This window comes from Vitis vinifera, chromosome 5 (assembly GCF_030704535.1).
Source record: "Vitis vinifera cultivar Pinot Noir 40024 chromosome 5, ASM3070453v1".
Lineage (NCBI taxonomy): Eukaryota > Viridiplantae > Streptophyta > Magnoliopsida > Vitales > Vitaceae > Vitis > Vitis vinifera.
Genome location: NC_081809.1, coordinates 1,634,782 through 1,656,276, shown reverse-complemented (window position 1 = coordinate 1,656,276; position 21,495 = coordinate 1,634,782). Strand labels below are relative to the sequence as shown.

Genomic DNA, 21,495 nt, shown 5'->3' with positions numbered 1-21,495 from the left:
TATTTGATTTTTAAAAAAACAGCACTCATGTTTTTGCTCAAACACAATATCAAAAAAATTTCTTTTAATTAATTTTTTTAAAAGAACATTATTATAAAGGGTTTTTAAAGAGCAAGGCTCCTGTTTGTGATCCATCAAAATTTTATCTTAAATAACATGGTTAATTATCAAAATAATTTTAACAAAATCCTAAACCTAATCCAGACCGTCAGATTCAGTAATAGGTGGAGCTCCGGTCCACTCATCTCTGCCACCCATGATCAATTGTAACCCCATCCACGCACCTTATCTAACACAACGAACAAAAAGAAACATTTCCCCATTTCTGAGTCTCAAAGAGCAAAATACAGATAGAAATGGCGTGTTTGGCACAGCAATTCACAGGGCTGAGGTGCCCACCTATCTCTTCTTCACGCCTTTCCAAACCCTTCTCTCCAAAACAACCCCAGAAGCCCAGCTTTGTTCGCATAGTCTCCGCTGTGGCAATCTCAAATGCCCAGACCAAAGAGAGGCTCAAGCTCAAAGAAATGTTTGAAGACGCCTACGAGCGATGCCGTACTGCTCCAACTGAAGGTGTCTCCTTCTCTGCCGACGATTTCTACTCCGCTCTCGACAAGTACGACTTCAATTCCGAAATTGGCACCAAGGTTGGAGGCCCTCCCCTTTTGTTTTCTTAAATTTTAATTTTATCCTTTTGATTTATGAGTAGAAAATGTATCTGAGTTTTGATGGGTATGAACTTGAATGAGAAACAATTAGTGGGCTTTCTATAATTTTTAATTTTATGACTTGTTTTAGTAGAAAATGGCTTGAATTTTGATGGGTGCGAACTTGAATGAGGAATGCTTTGTGGGTTTTATGTGAAATTCGTTATTGGGTAAGGTTAGTATAGTTCTATTTTCTTAGCAGCCAAACAGAGGATTAGGCAGTGAGGCTCCATTTGGTTAGGAGAAAGAGTGGGGCAAAAGAAGGCAAACTATTTTTTGTTTGTGATGCTGGATTTCAGCAAAGTTTGATTTTTATGGGCATAATGTGTTTTTCTTATCTCTAGGGAATTCTGTTATCAGAAGGAATTCAATTTCAGTACTTCCATATCCTGTCCATGCCTAGTTCTATTCATGAGTAAGGCTTGTAGTTGATGATGTTTATGCAATTCATTTTCAGGTTAAGGGAACGGTGTTTTGCACCGACACCAATGGGGCACTTGTAGACATTACTGCAAAATCTTCAGCATATTTGCCGGTTTATGAGGCATGCATTCACAAAATAAAACACGTAGAAGAAGCTGGGATTGTTCCTGGTGTGAGGGAGGAGTTTGTGATTATTGGTGAAAATGAAGCTGATGATAGCTTGATCTTGAGCTTAAGGTCAATCCAGTATGATCTTGCATGGGAACGATGTAGACAGCTTCAGGCTGAGGATGTTGTTGTGAAGGGTAAGGTGGGTTCTTGCACACAAACTATTTGATTTTTTACTTTGTTTCCATTTTTGTTATACAGTAAGGTTCTACTCAATAGATGTTTTTGTTATATAATGAGTTATATAAACTATGTCTTGGATCATAGGGATTATTATTCTTGATACTCGTAAATCAAATGTTATGCGATACCTTCTTCAAGTTCAACTAATTGTTTGTGAAAGTCTTCATTTGCATTATTTCGACTGTAGAAATTCTCCATTCAAGTAAATAAATAAATAAATAATTTTGTTGTCTTGGGATTTATGTGCAGGTTGTAGGTGCAAATAAAGGTGGAGTGGTGGCATTGGTGGAGGGTCTTCGTGGGTTTGTTCCTTTCTCACAGATATCATCAGTAAGCTCTCCAACATGGCTAGAACATTGTCTATGCTAATTGTTTTTTCTCCGTATGTTTTTTCCTTTGAGAAACTGAATGCATTATTGCAAAATTCTACATTCTAGCAAAGAAGTCGCAATGGCAGTCTTTAAAAATCCCGTGCCTCTCAGCTTATGATCTATAGATGCATACATTGGTGGTATCATGCTCTCACAAAATAGCTTTGCCTCAAAACTTTATACACAGGGATATATGTGAAAACGCTATGTTAATTCCCCCTCTTTTGCCATGAGGTAGAATGAACCCACAATCATCCAATCCATTGACACTAGACACCATCTGGTCAATAACTTTATGATGGATCTCATGATGTAAAGGCAGGATGTATCACATTCTTTTCCTTGTTTCTTAAGTGAATAAAAGTGGAGTCATTTTATGAGCATCCAAACCAGTCCAGCACCCAGATGTTGATAGGAAGTATCCTCATATCATAAGCTTGTATATAGTTCAGTCTTTGTTATGCACGATACTTATGTTTTTACAAATTCTTAAGATTATTCAAGAAATTTCCAAATATTGCAAATCCTGAATTTGTTATTATATCCTCATGGATTTATCAGAAAACAACTGCTGAAGAGCTTCTTGATAAAGAACTTCCCGTGAAGTTTGTGGAGGTTGATGAGGAACAGTCTAGGCTTGTTCTCAGCAACCGCAAGGCCATGGCAGACAGCCAGGCACAGCTAGGAATCGGATCAGTGGTTACTGGAACTGTTCAGAGTCTGAAACCATACGGTGCCTTCATCGACATTGGTGGAATTAATGGCCTTCTTCATGTCAGTCAGATCAGTCATGATCGTGTCTCAGATATTGCCACAGTTCTTCAACCTGGTGACATCCTCAAGGTTTGCCTATAATATACTGTCAATACTGTCACCAAATTTCTTCCACTCCCTACAGATAAATAAATGTATGTATTTATTTTTTGTGTTTCTCTTGCTGTAGGTTATGATCCTGAGCCACGACCGTGAGAGAGGCCGTGTAAGTCTCTCAACTAAGAAGTTAGAACCTACCCCTGGAGACATGATTCGCAATCCAAAGCTTGTTTTTGAGAAGGTAATTCTTTTAGAAAAACCTTTCAAATAGTTGTAATCATTTTTTATGAATAGAAATAGAGGTTGGTAACCTCTGGTTGTATTAGTTATATATATATATTAGGGTGCTTTGAGCTCATATTCTGAGAGGGTGTAGAAAGCTTGGTTTTTGTTCTGTTACTTCACCTATAAACCACACATGTGTGTTGCTCCTCTACCTATTTGAAATCCAGTGATTTAACAATACTTGGCTCTTAACCCTGTTCTAACAGGCGGAGGAGATGGCTCAGACATTCAGGCAGAGAATAGCTCAAGCAGAAGCTATGGCTCGGGCAGACATGCTAAGATTCCAACCTGAGGTATTTTAACTGCTATTGTTTACATAATTATTTTTTTTTCCCAAGTGGAAAGGTAAAAATGAAGAGACAGAAGGATGCATGAGAGGCCATAATTTGACAAACCAAATTAAAGTTTTAGCCTCCATACTTAATAAAGGCCCTGGTGCGTGCTTTCCATTTAGTGCTGCTAAAATTATTGTATGTGCAGTGTCTTATTTATTCCTTCGTTGTTTGTTTCCACTGTTACAATCCTTAATCAAACCAATGTTGGGCTTACCCACATTGATTTTTTTCCTGATTCTAGCCCCATTATCAGTGAGTTTATAAATTGGCCTAATGGTATCAGAAATGGCCAAAAAAAAAAAATTTATGGTAAATGTTGCAGTTCTTAGCTTCTTGTAACTGCTCGATAAGCATGATAGATCTTGTGTTCATCAGGATAATCCATCTAATTTTAACCTCTTTGCCTCATTTTTGCAGAGTGGATTAACTCTCAATTCGGATGGAATCTTGGGCCCCGTTTCCGCCGACTTGCCAGCAGAGGGTCTAGATCTAAGTGATGTTCCTCCTGCTGAAGACTCTTGATTGATAGTTTCACAGTGCCGACCTGATTTTTCTTTTTTCAGTTACATTATTTTGCTTGTCAGGGTTGCAAACATACCTCAACTCCCGTAGCTTAATAGATCCCTTCTTCTCTTCAATTTTATTACTATTCATGCCCCCAGCAACTGCCATAGTTCTATGGATTGCTGGTGTTCACCCTATGAAAACACTGTTTTAATGATCTTTAATATTTCCAATTACAATTCACTAAATGAGCAGTCCTTAACCAGTCCCTAACACATGAAAAATCGTCCAGAAAACTGGTGGCACATTCTATGTAAGCCTTTTTTTTTATGGCTGTTGCTCATGTATTGAACAACATTATTTAGTAATTAACTGGTAGAAAGATGGATATAAATTACTGAGTCTGAAGAAAATGAAAGCCAATCTACCCATTTCCTATTCAAAGGCCCCCATAATCTGGAGGTGCTCTGTTCATTGTTGATACAATTTTTTCACATGCTCTATGATTGTATGTGTACTAACCCACACTCAAAATCAAGTTTTCCTCCAACCCAGAGACCCCCAAAATCTGAACCAAGTAAGGCATTCTTGTATGTCATAGATAGACCGCCGGATATGAGAGAAGCAGCTCCAGAACCATTAGTGAAACCTTCCAACTTTTTCCCTGTGTCGAGGTCACTAACTTGCTTTGCTGCTTTTCTTGCCTTTCTTCTGCTTCTGCTTCAACTGGGTAAGGCCTGCAGCTGTAATCTTCACGTTTCCAATAATAGCAGCGACCAGCTCGGGATCTGTACATGCTTTCATCAATTCCTTCTCTCTGCTTGTTGCTTCAGGCATGTGGCTAAACAAATTCATGGCAGTTTTTGCAGCTATGAAAAAAGAAAGAAAAGAAAGAGTCAAATCTCAAAGAAAATTTGGCAAATGAACCCTTTCTATTGGCAAGTGAGTCCCAAAAGTATTCAAACATGTTAATACCTTTTCCTTTCTTTGCTGTGCCTGGAATTATCTTCACACGGTATTTATATGTTTGCAATGCACTATAAGGACCACAGACAGGCACCGCATATAAGAGAATATCATTAGGCAGTGGATTGCCAGTCAAGTAGTCCACATCATTCAATTTTCCTTTCTCTTCTTCACCTATCTCATGAATGTCATCTTCCTCCATGGCTACTCGGTCCATCTCAGTGGCACTATTGTCTAAATCTACACGCCGATCTTCAACTCCATTAGAGTGGCTATGGATTGTTCCATCTGGATGTTCTGGACAATCACGGGACAAGTGACCAACCTTCTTACATTTGTAACATATTTTTGGTGCCTCTTCAGGGCCTGCAGATAAGCAATGATTTATTAAGATCATTTCAAATTATATAAACATCATGAAAAAATGAACAATGTCACTACTGTCAAAAAATTTCACAGATTAAGTATGAAAAATACATATGCATGAGACAGATGAGATTAATAAGACAATCCAATAGTTTACATACCAAGTACTGAAGATTGTAAAATTATACACGGTTACTCTAGAGTAAGTTATAGAAAAACAAATAGTGCAGATCTACCACAAAATCCATTGAAATGGATTCGAAAGAACACAAGGACTAGATGCAACATAAGGAAGCATGATAACTAAAACATGATTTTTTTTATTTTTTATTTTTTTTGATAAGTAACTAAAACATGATATTTTAACCCCCAAAATAAGATTCTTCCTTTAATGCCATTTCTGGTGAACTGCAAAAGCCAGAGATTCTAGTTTTCTCATATGATAGGCTGAATATGGAGTACATACCATTAACTGGTTTCATTCCTTTGCCTGTATCTGCATTCTCATTTTCTTTCTCTTTATCAATCTTGTGTGCTCTTCCGGCAGACTGAAAATTCACAAATATTAATTTTTGGATTATTAGAACATGGGAATGAACATTTTATTCCTTGGGAAATATAATAATAAATAGTTGAGAGTTTATCGTTCACATGTTTAAAAATTGGCAAATGCAATGAAATATACAGAAATGTAAACTAATAAGAGAGGGTAGAAGTAAACTATCTGTATTTGTCCAGGTAACTAACTCAGGAAGAAAAGTGCAAGTACTCACAGCTAGTAAAGCCATACGGATGCTTCTCTCTTCCTCATCCTGATCTGCATACTTCTCTTTCATCTTCTTGAGCTTACCCTTCTGCCCACGGCTGATTTTCCCACCAGCTGGCTGTGAGTTTTTGACATCTTTGTCTGGCTGACTGGTTGAGACGTTATTTTCTTCAATTTCTTCTTGTCCATGATCACCACCCGCATCTGAAGTACTGGTTTTCTGGCCTTTCTTGAGCTTTCTTCTTTCAGCTTTTGAAATATAAGGTTTCTCTCTGACTGTAGCCTTTCTGTCTTCATGATTGTGTTCTTCCAAATCAACTTGAGAAGTTTCAAGAGCATACTTCTTACCAGATGCAGTATTAGATCCAAGTTCAAGAGCCCTATCAATGAGATCCTCAAGTTGTGGATTGACAGAAGAAACATGTCCTCCAGAAATATCAGCTATATGCTCACTATCATTTCCATTCAACATATTCCTCTCTTCAAGAGGAACTTCAGGCAAATTGATGGATCCAACATTGGAGGTTGTCAATTCATTATGAGCAGAACTAATTTCAGAAAAGCCTTCTAATATTGGCTGATGTGTTGATGGATCCATTATGCTTTTTGACTCTGCAGTACGTTTTTCATCTGTTTCTTCCTTCTCTGACTCAGAATCAGAATTTCCTTTAAGAGATTCATTCTCCTCAAAATCTTGTGCCCCTTCCTCCTCACCTCTCACCCGCCTTTCATTTAAATGTGATCCCAAGGAGCTCTCATCTAAGCGAAATAACAAGCCAAAGCCCATTATAAGAGGGTGTGGAGGAAGAAAGTTCTTCTTCCCACGGATCATGAAACTCCCAACTGTAAGATATTCTCCAGTAGGAGCAGTTTTACTGACCTGGTGAGGATAAACCCACCAAGCACTTGTGACAATCTTTGAATCCCATGCCTGGCTGTGACAAACCTATTTTACAAAAAAATTGTAAGCTAAATAATTCAGAGTGCAGATATGCTGTTCATTCCTACCTTAAGACACAATAAAATGAAATAATACCAAAAGAATATTGAAAGATGACCAACTTACAGTGAAACATCCTGCTTGGTTCAAAGTAAGAGGGGGTACTGGATGTTCAGGCTTGTGGTTCTTGATCACAGTACTTGAAGCTCCATGTAGATCTGCATGGATATACCTGTTTCATAATCAAATGAGCAATATCAGAAGAAACAACAGGGGTATTAAGATTTCCGATTTTTTTTTTTTTTAAAAAAAAAACTTGGATATTAAGACTCCACATTATTGGATCAATTTATATTCCATAATAACAATAATCAGCTGAGGGATAACAGCAAGCTGATAAAAGCTGAAATCATGGAGGTCTATGAATTAGATAAGACACATTTCATAAAGTCATATTTCCCTTTAATCCTAAATTCCTAAATCTCATTTCATAACTCAGAGAATTAATAACGTCTACCAAAGTACATGATTGACATGAAAAGAGACAAGAAAGTATAACTTAGAATAAACATTTGTGAAGATTAATTCATAAAGCAGAAAAGGCCTCCCCTGATGTTAATAGGAGAAACAGGTCTATTAAATCACAAATTGCAGAGGTATGGGAATAAGATAAGTAAGTGTGACTGAGGTGGTTTCCACAAAGTAAAAAATGAAGAAGAAATTAACTGGCATTAGAAAAATAAATAAAGCCAGTAAGCTTCAGAAATACTTTCACCAAAATGCTGATGACTGTATTACAATAAGTTGGAAATTCTAAGTCTTTACACATCTCTTCTGACTTCTGAGTTTTCTCATTCAAAGAAAAAGTATCAGATAAAAAATAAAAAATAAAAAAAAATTACCAAATTAAAATAAAATAAGTACTACAACAACAGACAAAAAACAAAACCAAATAATAGACTATCACTTATCAATATTTAATGAATATGCATAGTAAATCTTTTTATTTGTTGAATATTTGGCCTAGGACATGTTAAACTTCTGTGTAAATCATTAAAGGATCCTTCTGTCAGAAAGATTTGAAAGAGATTTTATAAAATAACATCTACTTATAGAGAGTCAATGTTGGATTAACATGTCATAGGAGTTACGAGGAAGAGTAGTGGAATAGTATTCTGCAACAGTGTTTAGGTGCCTTTGGAAAAACAAAAATGTTGATGAGTTGTTGGTTGATTTGAAATGTATGAATCTGAAACTTCTTTTTTTGTGGCATAGTAATGGTTGGAATTGGGCCTCATTTTTTTTTCCTTAACCCTCTTAACTTCCAGTACCTCTTTTCTTTTCGTCTCTTTTTTTCCCCTTGATATATTCTCCATACAGATAAAGGTTTTTGCCCTTTTTCTCTTCTTAGAGTTAATTTGTTTATTAATGGAGAAAATCTACTTACAGGTCCCCTTTTGACATATAACGCTTGACAATCATCTCGTTCTGTTGAGCATCACGCCCACTGATAACCAAATAATTCTCACTGCTGATGAACCAATTAAATTTCTCAAACCAGTGAACTTTTCGCATATGTGAAATTGTGGCTACGGTTTTTTCCTGCACAATTATAGATGAGAAAATTCAGACTAGGACCATTGAGAAATGACAACTTAATGGTTCATTTAAGCTCAACCAATAATTAAAAACAATCATGCGTAGTAATTCTTCTGGTGCTGAGAGGCAAGTGTGTTAGTTTTTTTATAAGTAATGGTGAGATATTATAAACACGTGCCAAAGAAAGAGCGCAACAAGGTACACAGGAAGCATACAAAGAGTGCCGTGTTGTTCAGATCATTTGAATCAAACTAGATGCTAATAAACATTCAACTTAGGTCCTAATCATTCATTCCTGTGAATCTTCAGCAAAGATATGGTTAAGTGCTAACTCTCCTCACAGCACACATGTAACATAATACCAAGGGCCAATAACTCAGGACCAGCTGCATTTAATGATTCAAAAATTTGAAAATAGCATCAGTACAAAATAAATCAAAGGGGAAAAACAACTACAATGTTCAGCTACCTGTGAAAGCTGGAGGCGAGTCTTCTTTTCAGCAGCCTTAAAAGCTTTTTCATGAGCTATAACAGTCTTTTCCTGCTTGTTTTCCTGCCTTTTCTTCTGTTCATACCACCGCCGAGCATTGGCATGTGCTGAAAGTGCCAAATCAACTTCTACCTAGAAAGTGAAAAGAAAAGAGATGACAAGTTTGAAGAATAAAGATATGGCCTTTACATGATCTGTAATTTGTTTGATCAGACAGGTGTGAACCAGAGTGGAAATTAGCATCTGTCACATCCAACAAGATAAGCTTAATGGTAATTTAGAATCTCCATGCATCCCTTCAAATGGAAGTAAACATAAGCAGTTCTGTTATTATGACGCATTAAGATGCAAAAAAAAAATTGCATCATGCCACACCTTATCCACAGGAAGTGTCTTTTCATCATCATCCATTTCATCAAGGTTATTACTCAACAGCAGTGTCATGCAATTTCTCTCAAGATAAAGCTTGTCAATGAGGCCAGCTACAGGATTTCCAGATTTTTTCTCTTCTTTCACCATTCGGGCAAGATCCTCCCAATTCATACCATTTGCCAAAGCAACACGGACAGCTAATATGGCAGCATCAACATCTTCTAGGTTATATTCTATCAATTCTGCCATTTTAATGCAGTGGTCAACCTCCTTCTTCAGTGTATGCACACGATTTTCCTACAGCATCAAGTTGAAAGACTATAACACATGGCAATGATCATAAAATACTGAATAATATTTCTAGCAGAGAACCTTTTGACATGTAAAGAGAGAATGACCATAGCATGCCCATACAACTACTAATGCATTGGCTAGATTCTCATTGCTTGCTGCCCAAGTCACTATAACATAGTTGCAACTTGCAAGCAAGCAACTAGCTGAAAGGCTAGAAAGCAAATGAACCACTCTTCTTAAAAGAAGAAAATGATTCTATTGGCTTCAAATATCAGAGAATAATTTAAAGACCTGATCCACGCGTATTTTAGTGAGTTTCTGCATGGCAGAGCCCTCTTTTGCCTTTTGTTGTTGTTCTGATCGTTGACTCTCAATTTTACTGTAGAACTCATCCAATGCAGCATCAAAAGTCTCAAATTTTACAAACTCCCTTGATTTGAACTGGTTCAACAAAATTGGGCAGAATTCATCATAGATCTGCAAAGGATATTAAAACACGTAATGAATAACACTACTCTAATGGCAAATCAAACAAACATGTTTACATTCACACATATGTGGAACTTGATTATATCATATCAAGGCAAAAAGGGAAGGAAATGACAGTTCTGCTCTGTATTAGCAAACATAAAGAAAAAAAAACACATCCACAACCTGACTACCACGATCTGGTTGAGATGGGGGGCAGTCCTTTCCAAAAATTTTATTCTGCATTAAAATATAACCTTCAGGAACTTGATCACCCGAGATAACATCTTCTAGCCAGTTCTCAAACTTAGTGACAGATTGGGCTAAACGCTGAATTGTATCAATGTCAAATTTGCTATCCTTAGTAACTTTTGTGTTTGGAATCAGACCAGCATCCAAAATAATATGCTCAGAAAGTGCAGGCCCATAACCCAGTGCCTCTCCAAGAACAGTCTTCAAGGTCGCTTGCTTGGCACGAGCACCATCATTAGTATTTTTGCTTGGCTCAGATGACTTCACACCTTTGTTGTTACCCTGCTTCTCTCTAGGCGCATCAGACACTTTATTTCCACCCTCACTGGCCTCGACTGCTTCATTGCTCTCAGATTCCTTGGGAGATGTAAGGGCTGCTTGCAACTTAGTAGTGGCAGTACGCTCAAAAACTCGACAAATTTCAACTGGATACCGATGGCGTGACATGATTGCAACTCCTTTATCATCATCTCTGTTGTAAATAACTTGTTATCATGTAGCTAAAATTCAATTCTATAGACATTTAAGCAAAAACTTACCCTGTTAAGGAAGGAAATCTTCAAGGCCATTAGGAGCTAGCAAACATGGTCTCAACTTGGAAGGGTTAAACACAAGCCAATCCAAGCAGTGGTTGGTCTTGGGCAACTTCTTTTGCATCTACACTCTTGACTCATATTAGAAAAGTTCAAGTTGGGCTTGGATTGAGGTTTTGTTCAACCCCAATCCATCAACACATCCTATACCCATTGCATACATGTGATTGGTGGTAGCCAGTTAAAGAAGTTGAATATGGGAATAGGGTGTTAAGCCTACGGATATTTACATGCACAAGGATGCTAAAAGGCAATCTGCCTTCGGCAAGCCAAAGAAAATTGGCCACCTCATAAGCTCTTTCCTCTTGTTCAAACAGATGAGATTTTAGACACAAGCTGCTCCATGCTCTCCTTTACTTTCTTGTTTAAACTACACACACATAGAGAGAGGGATTTTGAGCAATTATTCTCTCCATATTTTTCCAGAGCACTCAGCCTCTAATTTTCCTTCAAAAGTGGTTCTTCTAAATGGTTTTTTTATTGGCTTAATGCACTTTTTCTGCTACACCTTTAGGGTTTTTCACAGTTTACTCTCACGTTCAAAATCCAACAATTGCCCCCCCAAATGTTTTCTTGGATATGTTTATTTCATTAACAAAAAACTCCCATGTGCTGCACTTGACCCAAAATTTGATGTATAATCACCTAAAGGGTTTAAGACTCGAAATGTAAGATTATAATAGTCACTTAATTGTAGTGCATTTGGGTTTTTTAATTAGATAAAATAAACACGGTCCAAACTGTTTAGCAAATTTGGAGGACAAGTTTTGGTATTTGAATGTGAGGGAGCAAAGTAAGAAATGCCTCAAGGTCAAGGGGATACAATATATATAACCCTTTTTTATTTGATGTTTTGTTTAATTCTTCTAAATGAAATTTATCGAGGGTTTCACTCTTTCACCAGTGATACCAATAAGGTCATAGCATGAACATCAATAATTTCATCATACCATGATGTATGTGCTAAACTCAACAGCTAATATACATGAATTGGCAGAGAAGGACAAAAGTTCTTGCTAAAAAAAAATAGTTGCACTTGTATACAAATATGTGCATAAAGGAGCAAAAACAAATGCAACATGAGAGATGGACTGCTAACCTGTGTGATCGAAGAAGAGTCATGACCATAAACTCAGAATCTGTAAGGAGAATGTTTCCTTGGGCATACAGCTCCAATATAACATAGTGTGCATTAGCACCAAGTCCAAATTGAAAAAGGACAACCTGAAAAGAGAAAAAAATGGTTAAACAAAAAAAACCATGATCAGAAACAACACAGTCAATATACACTACATAAGTTAGAGAAAATGACAAGCATAAACAAGCATCCCCTGAAGTAATACCCGATCATATCCCAGCTGCCGCACATCCTCTAGCCTTCTTGTGCGTATGTGCTTTCTTAATTTAAGAGTAAACCCAGATGGAGTCATACTTTTGTCCCTATAGATATGAGAAAATATGAACAGTAAGCAAAAAACTTGTGGTATTAAAAACAGTGCCATTCTACTCTTTTCCTATCCTTTTGCTCTGTTTGGTTGCTGAACAAAGGCTAGAAAACATTGTAAACTTTAAAAGTTTTTCATTACTTGGGTCCCAATTTAACATTAAACCTCGGTGAAGTATACCTAATAAAACCCTCTGGAAGCATAAAACAGAAAACTTGAATTCAAATTTATTTCATTTTATTTTCCAAGGTTTCCCCGGCAACAAAACTGAAGGAAAGGCTGGGCAAGATTAGGCCTAACTTTTATTTTTTTCGAATTGGGAAAAATCTTACCGAACATATGCAGTGGTATGCAATCTAACACCACTTTCCATCAACAACAAAACCTTCTCGCTCTCTCCGGATTCAGTGACGCCACTACTGTTCATAAGCTTAAACATATAAGTCTGGCAAAAAAAAAAAAAATTGTAAATACGAAATCAACACAACAATCCAATTCAATTAATTCACAAAAACCATTACAAAGGCCCGTTTAACTCAGATTATTCATCAAGCATGTGGTGATCAGCAATGTAAATGAACAAACAAACACACAATTATCCCAAAAACAAGAAAAAAAATTAAGAGGTAAAAATTAAATGTTTGTTTAGAAGGAAAATAACAAACAAAGGATTGCAATTAAATTAGGGTTTGGCAGAGTGGATTGAGAAGTACTTTGGGAGAGAGATCGTAGACGTTGGCACAACGCATGCCGATTAATCGTCGCAAGCACTTGATCTCCGCGGCCACGTCGGCCGTGTTCATTCGGACCTTCACCATTTTCAACTTTCTTATTCGCAGTATCAGAGCTTGTGCGTGTTCAGAGGGACGATGTTTTCAGCGAAATGATTTGAGGTTGGAGAAGATGGTATCGGAATACTTATGTCTGATTTCCAGGGTGTTTGGCAACGAATAGAACACAATCCATTTTGAGTTCCGGCATGCACCGACGTCGTTTTTCGTGTCCCAGCGAGACGGTGTCGTTTTGTTGAGTTGGAGTATTGGCCGAGTTCGTTTGAAAAATAGAAATGATTTTTAAAAACATATTATTTTAATAATCCATGAAAAACGATTCATTTTTAAAAAAATAAGTTTAAATTTAATAAATTACGCTTATACATGTTCTTTTAATATTAAGATTAAATAGTTTTAAAACATATAAATTTCAAATTAATTTTAATTATATTGGATTTTTTTTTATATTTTTTTATAGGAAATGAAAAAACTATTTTCCTTATTATTATTATTTTTTTTTACTGAAATAAGACATAACCTTAATTTTTTTCAAACGCTTTTCACTTTTGAGAGGAGAAGACCAAAACAGAATGCAATGCAGTCACTTACTGGCTTACAAAATGATAATTTAAAAGGAAGAACACAAGGATACCATCCCCAGATCCATGGTCCTGATAAGACCCCCAATTCGAAAAGTTCATCCCTTCATAATGTACAGATCTATATTCATATAAGATGCAAAAGATTGTTTTGAGGAAGAAAATTAAAACACAATGACAATCTAAACCTGCTGGGAGGTAATTTTATGTAAGAAGTTGCAGTTCAAGTCTATATTTTGTAGATGACCCTACATGTGTATATATATAGATATATCATATATGTACATGTACATCCAATCAAAAGGCCGGCACTTATATTTACATGCTTTTTGTATTCAGCCTCCACTCTGTGGATGCTTCAACAATCATCCGTTGTCGCCTGCTAATCAGCTGATCCCTCTACTCATTCTGAACGATAATAAATTTTGATGAAACCCATCTCCTGGAGTGATGAAATCTATCGAGGACGCTCCTCTCAGATTAAGATGGGAGCATGACATGGAGGATTTGGCGCATGGGCCTGGCATCTATCAGCTCAAATCAAAACCCGCATCCGCATTTATCGCATACAACAATTTTGTTGCCATTTGTTCTTTGCTGTATCAGAAACAAGTGTTATCAAGGTAAGTGATTGCGGTGTTAATTCAACACGAGAGAGAAAAAGAAAGTAATCGATTAATTTTGTCTAACTAGTATTTTAGAACTCTGTTCCTATAAAAGTTGGCTACTTGGCGATTTGAGCTGCCTTAGGTTTCTCAGGAAAGTGTACCCACATCTAGTCTGTTTTTTGGCTAGATGTGGGATGTTGTGTTTGAATACTGGTGAATAAACCAAGCTCTAGAGGTGAATAGAGAAGAGTCATCCTGTAAAATTTACCCAGTAACATGATTTGGCATGTTCTATGATGCTTAGTATAACAAAAATAATTTTGTCAAGTGAGCTGCTTTTTCCTTCTCTTTAAGTGGTTTCTTGTGGGATATTTCCATTCAAAATAAAACATATCATGGCTGCAACAATCTGAATTCGTTTGAATATCCTAAAGCTCATTGCACTTATCCAGTGAACTTGATGGTTAACCAACAAAATTCCATAAAGAGCCCACATTGTGTGCCCGTATCCTGTTAATCAACAGCAATTTCCACCTGCATGACTTAACTCACAGATATCCTAACATAGGTCGTGCTATGCAAGCTCATCTATTACTGATCTTTTTTCTTTTATAATTTTTTTTTCCATGTTAGGCTTTGGCATAAGAACTTGTTTCAGCTGTGCAGAGGATAGTGAGACAAACCTTCTGTATGGTGGAAGCTTTAAGAGATTCATGCAAGTAGCAGATGTTGGTAACCGGTCAAGAGCTTCTTCAGAAGCACTACCAGCAGCCCTATATGAACAGTCAAACAACAAATTTCATAAAGTTGAAAAGGAAAAAGGAAATCTAGAAAAAAAACATAGCAAACGAATTTGAAGGACCAATTACCTTTGTATGCAAAATAAAGGCTCAAGGTATTTGAATCCAAGCAGTGGGCCTCGAGAGCACCCGGTCACAAACCTGAAATAAACCTCTTTGGTTATTGTAGTTTTCGATAGTTTCTTTGTTTTTTTCCCTTTTTCTTGGGTTTGGTTTTTCCTTTTCCCATAGGCTCCCAAATAAATAGCAAAAATCTTAGCCATTTATGGTAGAACAATTCCAGATTCTATATGGGAGATAGGTTATGTAACTAGAGGAATTTATTTTACACAATTAACCTTCAATTGGAATTATGAGGTAAACCAATGGCAAAACTGACCTAGTCACCCCCTTAATGACAAGAGGGCTCCCCTTCATATATTGTAACAAACTGGACCTTAAAAATAGCTGCCATATCTAATATTATAATAAATTACAGAGTGCAGTAATATGAGATGCATGTATATGGAATTTTCTTTTTATCAGAAAAAAACGTGTATTCCTTGCATCAGATGATAAATAACAAAGAAGAGCAACTATTCCAACAGCATACAACTGCCAATCAGAAAGTAGAAACACATGACTGCTCAACAAAAAACTAAAACTATCCACACAGATTATAGGCAGAAAAAGCAATGTATACACACTAGAAACCATCCCCTATAAATGAAACTTGCTATATTTTCTTTGTAAATCAGGACACATGCACAATCAAGAAATAATACTGAAATGCAAGAACAACTTAAACTCGGATCTAAATACATTACAAAGTTGGATTATCAGCGAATAGCATTGAACTGCCATATGAACTGCTTCACCAAATATAATTGACATAAATAAAAATCAGAGGACAAACAGTAGATATCAATTCACTTTAAGAATCACTATAGATTAAGATTATAAGCAAATGGCATTGAATTGCCATATGAACTGCTTGACCAAATGTGACTGAAATGAATAAATAATAAAGGGAATAATGATCAACATTGTTAACTCACTTTAGAAACTTCATCTGATTTTCCAAGGTAAAACTTTTGAGAACTTCCCAGAACGTCTCAATGACATAGTGTTCCTGCCAAAATCAACTGAAAGCTTAAGCAGCTGTGCAAATGCAGAAAAAAAATATGGAAAACAAGAAGCAATATCATAATTGGTTGCCTAGTTCTGAAAGGTGCTCAAGTTGCAAAGATCTCCCAGGGACAAGGCAAAAGATCTCCTGGGCACTTAGCACAAGATGCAACCTGAGGCTCATACCTGAGCAAAAATAAAGCACAATCTAAAGCACCTTACCAATTGTGTGGAATATGGCCAATTAGGATGCAAACATTTGTTATATACTCATATATCACCAAATTATCAACAAATATGTATTGTGATTTTTAACATAATGAAACTAATCAAATAATGTACACGTATACTACAGTTATATATAAACATTATCAAAGGACTCAATGCACAGAAAAAAAAAAAAACCCAGAAAGAAATCAAAGAAGGAAAAAGAAAAGAAGAAACAAAATCAGCATACTATTTTCAATTTTTTTTTTCAGCAGCAATGAGTACTTCTATATATAGTAAAAACAAATTTCGGTTTGAGAGCTTCTGAAACACAAAATGTAAAAATAAATTCTCTTTTTATAATTAAAAAAAAAGTATGCTCTATTAGTATTCACGTAAAATGGTTACTTTTTGTGTGTGTATAAGAAAGGCAAAACAAATTGCTCGCTTTTAATTTAGTAAGCTATGCATTTTTATTTTTATTTTGATAGACAATTTAGTAAGCTATGTTTTGAAAAACTAAGAAATAAATAAATAAATAAATATACTCTGTTCAACACTCGCAAAGAAATAAGGATGGGAGTGGGACTCTGGAAGTTGGGAGTTCTAGGGGAGTCATAAAGACAGGTAAATGAAGGCCAAAATAATGTCTTTTTTTTAATCAGAAAAATGATGATGTTTTGGCTCTACCTTTTTCCCCAGGCCTAACCAACGTCTGCCTCAGCAAAAAACCAACACCAAGTAAAATAAAATAAAAACATGGAAGAGGGCACATTCTTATGCAAGCCTGCACCTGAGACACAGCTACATGTCCCTGGTTGAAGTTGCTGCCCTCAGCCCAGGCAACATGTCCTGCCTAGGGCATCAACACACCCTGTGCCTTGCAGCCATTTGCAAAACTGATTGGCTGGAAATAATCCATTAAGCTATATGATTAATGTTCACCATGTCACCAAGCTTGGAAAAACTTCTTTAAAGACGAAAAAGGCAATTTGCATTCCATCTCCCATGTCAGTGAGCAGTGACAGAAGAGGGAGTTGTGTTTCCTTCCACTAGAAAAGTCATGAAAGGACCAAAATTTGCATCTAGATGACCAACATAGAAGTTAATCAAAATCCTACTTCAAACCCTTAAATTCAACCATGAAGAATGTTCGATGATGTTAGATGACAAAAAAACTGAACCATCTGGCAAGCTCTAGCCAAGAGTATTCAAATACAATGCTGTATTATTTCATATTAGACACCTTTTCAGGTAGGCCACAAAATGCAAGAGAACTTACACTATGATAGCCACCAGCATAATTGGTATTAGATCGTAGGTCATCAACATCCAAGCCATCAAGTGAACCTGATATCAGAAGCTAAAATAAAAAACAAAAAAAAATGTCAAAGTAGGGACTGAGGTTCAAGGGAATGGATTAAGGTTCAAAATAAATATTTCTTAAAAATATAAGTTTCAATAAGTTACTGTATTTATTGATTATAACCCCTTCATACTTCAGAATTTAAAAGAGAACTGTGGGACATCAATATCTAGAGCTGTGAAAAAGAACTAACAGTTTTAACAAAAACAACAAAAGCAGTAATAATAACAGTAATATAATAATGAATAACCCTATAATAAACTTTATTTCAACTTTTCTATCAAATTCAGTGAGGAATTTGATCTCGTATGAATCTAATAGATAATAAGATATAAACACAATGACAGTACATTTTGATTCCAAATGTTCTTATGTTAATAAAATATCATTTGCTTTCTGTTCTTTTCTCTTCCTATATAACCAAGTTTAATAATACCAGTGATTGTGCCATCCAATATAGGTCCAACTTATGTTGTTTCATTATCTAGCATAGCTGAACACAGTACCTGAAGTTCATGCTCATCAAACATTTCAATCCAATCTCTTTGTATAAGTTGCTGAAAACCCCTCAAGAAATGAGTACTTTGCTGACGTATCTGAAAGTGATGTTATTTGATATTAGCGTCAAGCAACAGTTCAAGGAAGAGTTTGAAGGAATTAACTATGAAAAAGGCGATCTCACCTGAAAATTCAAACGATGGTTTGCTATAAGATGAATAAATGTGATGACATTCTCATTAGTAACACGGATATTTTTTCCTCCAGGAAGCAGCTCCTCCTCTGTTTGTTCCCCGTATTCATTATTTACAATAACAAAATAAAGTTCCAATTCTGATAAGTCACCTTCAAAATGCTGCAGGTCACAATAAATAGGCAAAATGAGTGTGCAAAAATAGTAATAAGAACTGAGGACGCAATAGGGTGTCAAATGGTAATAAAAGAGTTCCATTTTGTTTTCAGTTAAAGACACCACAGGAAACAGAGCTATTATTGTAAATAACTTGCATTGACAACATGAATGACTTGATATATTATAGACATCTAGATTATCATCAATTCATCAATTAATTAGGAATATTGGAGATACCAAATTACAACTGCAGACAGTTCAAAAACTCAGTTGAAATATCCATACCCTACAACCTAAGTACATCTAATGTTGTTAGTCATTTGAAACATCTACCACAATGAATCTTATTTGTCGTATTTCCATAGAACATTTTATCATGACATTGTTTTTGTTGTGCCAATGATAAATTCTAGAGGAAGTATCTGTGCCTTTATATACAAGCACAAAACAAAATAGCATACTTTCATTTTCAGTGGAAATCTATGTTGGCCAAAACAAGATAATTCCATGCTTGGTTGCTGAGACAATAATGATCTTTCTTTTAGGAAAAATGGAATATTAAAAGTTACAACTACTTAGTATCAGCATGGAAATCATAATATTTCAAGCATTGTTTTACCCTTTTTTAAGCTTAAGAAATAAAGGGAGAACCAGTATTCACAGAAGCTGTAACACAAGAAATGAGTAGGAGAAAGATGAAGAGACATCACCTTTAAGAAAATAAGGTGGCGGTATAATTCTGGGTCCAATGAAGGCAAATCATTCAAATAGTTGTGCCTGACAACAAAATAATGGATTTTCTATAAGTAAATTTTCATTAAAATTCCCAACAGAAGGTAGTGCAACTGAGTACATGCAGAAAAGCAACAGAATGGATATGCCAGTATCATATAATGCAGAGAAGACAGCACATGTTAAACCTGACTCAAGATGAGAAAAACAAAAATATAAATGTTATGCTACTAAATAAATAGGTAAAATATACCATTTCGAAGATTATAAATAGCAAAACAGAATGAAACTTTAACAGCCCTAAAGTAACACTATGGGAACTCTCATACAACCACATTATTCATAAAATAATTTATCAATGACAATCCACAGCTAGTATGAAGCAATTTGGCATTCTCAATCTATTAGTAATGGATCCAAATTTGGCATTCTTAATTATTTAGTCATATAAATTCCTAAAGGACAAACCATAAAATAATTCATCAATGACAATCCACAGCTAGTATGAAGCAATTTGGCATTCTCAATCAATTAGTAATGGATCCAAATTTGGCGTTCTTAATTATTTAGTCACATGAATTCCTAAATGACAAACCACAACAAGTATGAAGCAATTTGGTATTCTTAATCAATTAGGCATGAATCCTATCCAATCAGCTAGCACGAAGTAGCAAACCCACAGCTAGCATGAGGCAATTTGGCATTCATGAAGCAATCATGGATCCCCATTCGAACAAGAAACGCCATCATCACAACCCTGAGGTGTAGCTCAGTTGGTCCGGCCTTGGGTTTGCTCCCCAATGGTCACCAGTTCAAGTCCCCTCAAGGCCACTAGAGGATTTACCTTGCCGTTAACTTCAAGGCCCCACGGGATTAGTCGAGGTGCACGTAAGCTGGCCCAGACACCCACGGTTATCAAAAAAAAAAAAACACCATCATCACCATCCATCTTAACAACAACCTCGCCTCCCACCTTTTTCCCCAACTCTATAAGACTCGTGACTTTATATTATAGGATGACAGATAGTAAGTTCACAATGATAAATGCTAAAAACAATTAAGTGAGAGAGAGAGAGAATAAACCAAGAAATAAAGTTTATATTGCAGTCAGTGAAACCTTTGGAAGCCTTACTTTTGTTTTAATTTGCTCAAAAAGAATGTTGCAAATGGTATATCCACAAGAATCCCTTCAAACATGGCCTACAGGAAGAAATCAGATGTCGTCCACAAAGTATAATGTTAGTTAAAAAAGTTTGAGATAGTACACACACACACACAGACACACAAAGCATTGTAAAACTAATTTGCCGTGGACTGAAATCATGAAAGTAAACTAATTCAGAAACCAACTATGCAAAAAATAAGATTCATATGAAGATTGAATGATGCAAAAGAAAGCAAGACAATGAGAAGAGCAACATTAATCAGAGACATAATCAGTAGGCAAACTGTAAAATAAATAAAATAAAATACAAGCAGGCAAAACCAATTCAACTCAGGACTTATCAATAGCCATCATTCTGCTAATCTATAAAAGCTCCTCAAATATATTTGCGAACAAGATCAGAACATGAATAGAATTAGTAATAGCCCAGGCTAAACCATCAAGGTCGAGTTAGGGATGTGGTCCATGCAAACTGGAATTCACAAAAAAATGGACAAACAATTAGAAAAATGATAAACAACAGAAGGTGGGGACACAGCCACATCATCCTTAGGAAGAAGAATTCCTTTTTCATCAGCTCCTGAAAAGCAAAAGAAATTAAGGAAAGAAACTCAACAAAGCTTTAACCAACTGCTCAGGTTGGCCACACAAATTTCTTCATGCCATTATGCACCACCAAGGGCCCATATATTCTTTGTGAACTGCCTAAATGTACAGAAACTTTTACATTAAAAGCCTTTTTTTTCTTACATGAGGAGGTCCATCAAAAAATTTCAAACAGCCTGCCAGAATTATTTCCCTGAGGAATCAAGATATCCATCGTGAATGAATATCAAAATTCAAAAATCACTGAACTGAATCATGTCAGCATGAACAAAGATAGATCATAGTTTTTGTTTATTACAATACTATTAAGTAGCACAACCCAAAGCTGGGAGAAGAATAAAT

At 35.9% G+C, this 21,495-nt stretch overlaps 3 protein-coding genes across 6 annotated transcripts in view; 1 reads left to right on the top strand and 2 right to left on the bottom strand.

Annotated features, from left to right (window-relative positions):
- The first annotated feature begins 212 nt into the window (after positions 1-212).
- On the top strand, positions 213-4,037 carry LOC100265325 (small ribosomal subunit protein bS1c). Its single transcript, XM_002280568.5, has 7 exons — positions 213-647; positions 1,165-1,440; positions 1,731-1,811; positions 2,414-2,695; positions 2,796-2,906; positions 3,157-3,243; positions 3,703-4,037. Exons 1-7 carry the CDS (start codon positions 357-359, stop codon positions 3,805-3,807), a joined length of 1,233 nt encoding a protein of 410 aa, XP_002280604.1. The 5' UTR covers positions 213-356; the 3' UTR covers positions 3,808-4,037.
- A 156-nt stretch (positions 4,038-4,193) lies between these two features.
- LOC100267050 (uncharacterized) lies at positions 4,194-13,303 on the bottom strand. 3 transcript variants are annotated; one of them, XM_010651184.3, is made up of 14 exons: positions 13,054-13,303; positions 12,673-12,785; positions 12,239-12,335; positions 11,995-12,119; positions 10,237-10,774; positions 9,874-10,059; positions 9,292-9,585; positions 8,896-9,048; positions 8,275-8,429; positions 6,954-7,059; positions 5,895-6,833; positions 5,588-5,669; positions 4,765-5,121; positions 4,194-4,658 (listed from the first exon to the last, which is right to left on the bottom strand). In XM_010651184.3, exons 1-14 carry the CDS (start codon positions 13,156-13,158, stop codon positions 4,468-4,470), a joined length of 3,441 nt encoding a protein of 1,146 aa, XP_010649486.1. In that variant the 5' UTR covers positions 13,159-13,303; the 3' UTR covers positions 4,194-4,467. The 3 variants fall into 3 exon arrangements, with proteins under 3 accessions (XP_010649486.1, XP_010649487.1, XP_010649488.1); XM_010651185.3 differs by having other exon boundaries at positions 12,673-12,759; positions 13,054-13,165; XM_010651186.3 differs by having other exon boundaries at positions 12,673-12,756; positions 13,054-13,159.
- Positions 13,304-13,817: 514 nt separating this feature from the next.
- Positions 13,818-21,495, bottom strand: part of LOC100243032 (E3 ubiquitin-protein ligase UPL6) — a 36,055-nt gene continuing 28,377 nt past the window's right edge. Inside the window, exons 19-27 of one of the 2 annotated variants that reach the window (XM_003631888.4) lie at positions 20,515-20,582; positions 19,361-19,427; positions 18,483-18,653; positions 18,307-18,396; positions 17,717-17,797; positions 16,158-16,231; positions 15,190-15,261; positions 15,004-15,093; positions 13,818-14,309 (exon numbers count right to left, since the gene is read on the bottom strand). In XM_003631888.4, the coding sequence (XP_003631936.1) occupies positions 14,243-14,309; positions 15,004-15,093; positions 15,190-15,261; positions 16,158-16,231; positions 17,717-17,797; positions 18,307-18,396; positions 18,483-18,653; positions 19,361-19,427; positions 20,515-20,582 (780 nt within the window). In that variant the 3' untranslated portion in view covers positions 13,818-14,242. Of the gene's footprint in view, positions 15,094-15,189; positions 15,262-16,157; positions 16,232-17,716; positions 17,798-18,306; positions 18,397-18,482; positions 18,654-19,360; positions 19,428-20,514; positions 20,583-21,495 lie in introns of both variants that reach the window. The other variant, XM_059736719.1, reaches the window with a different exon arrangement.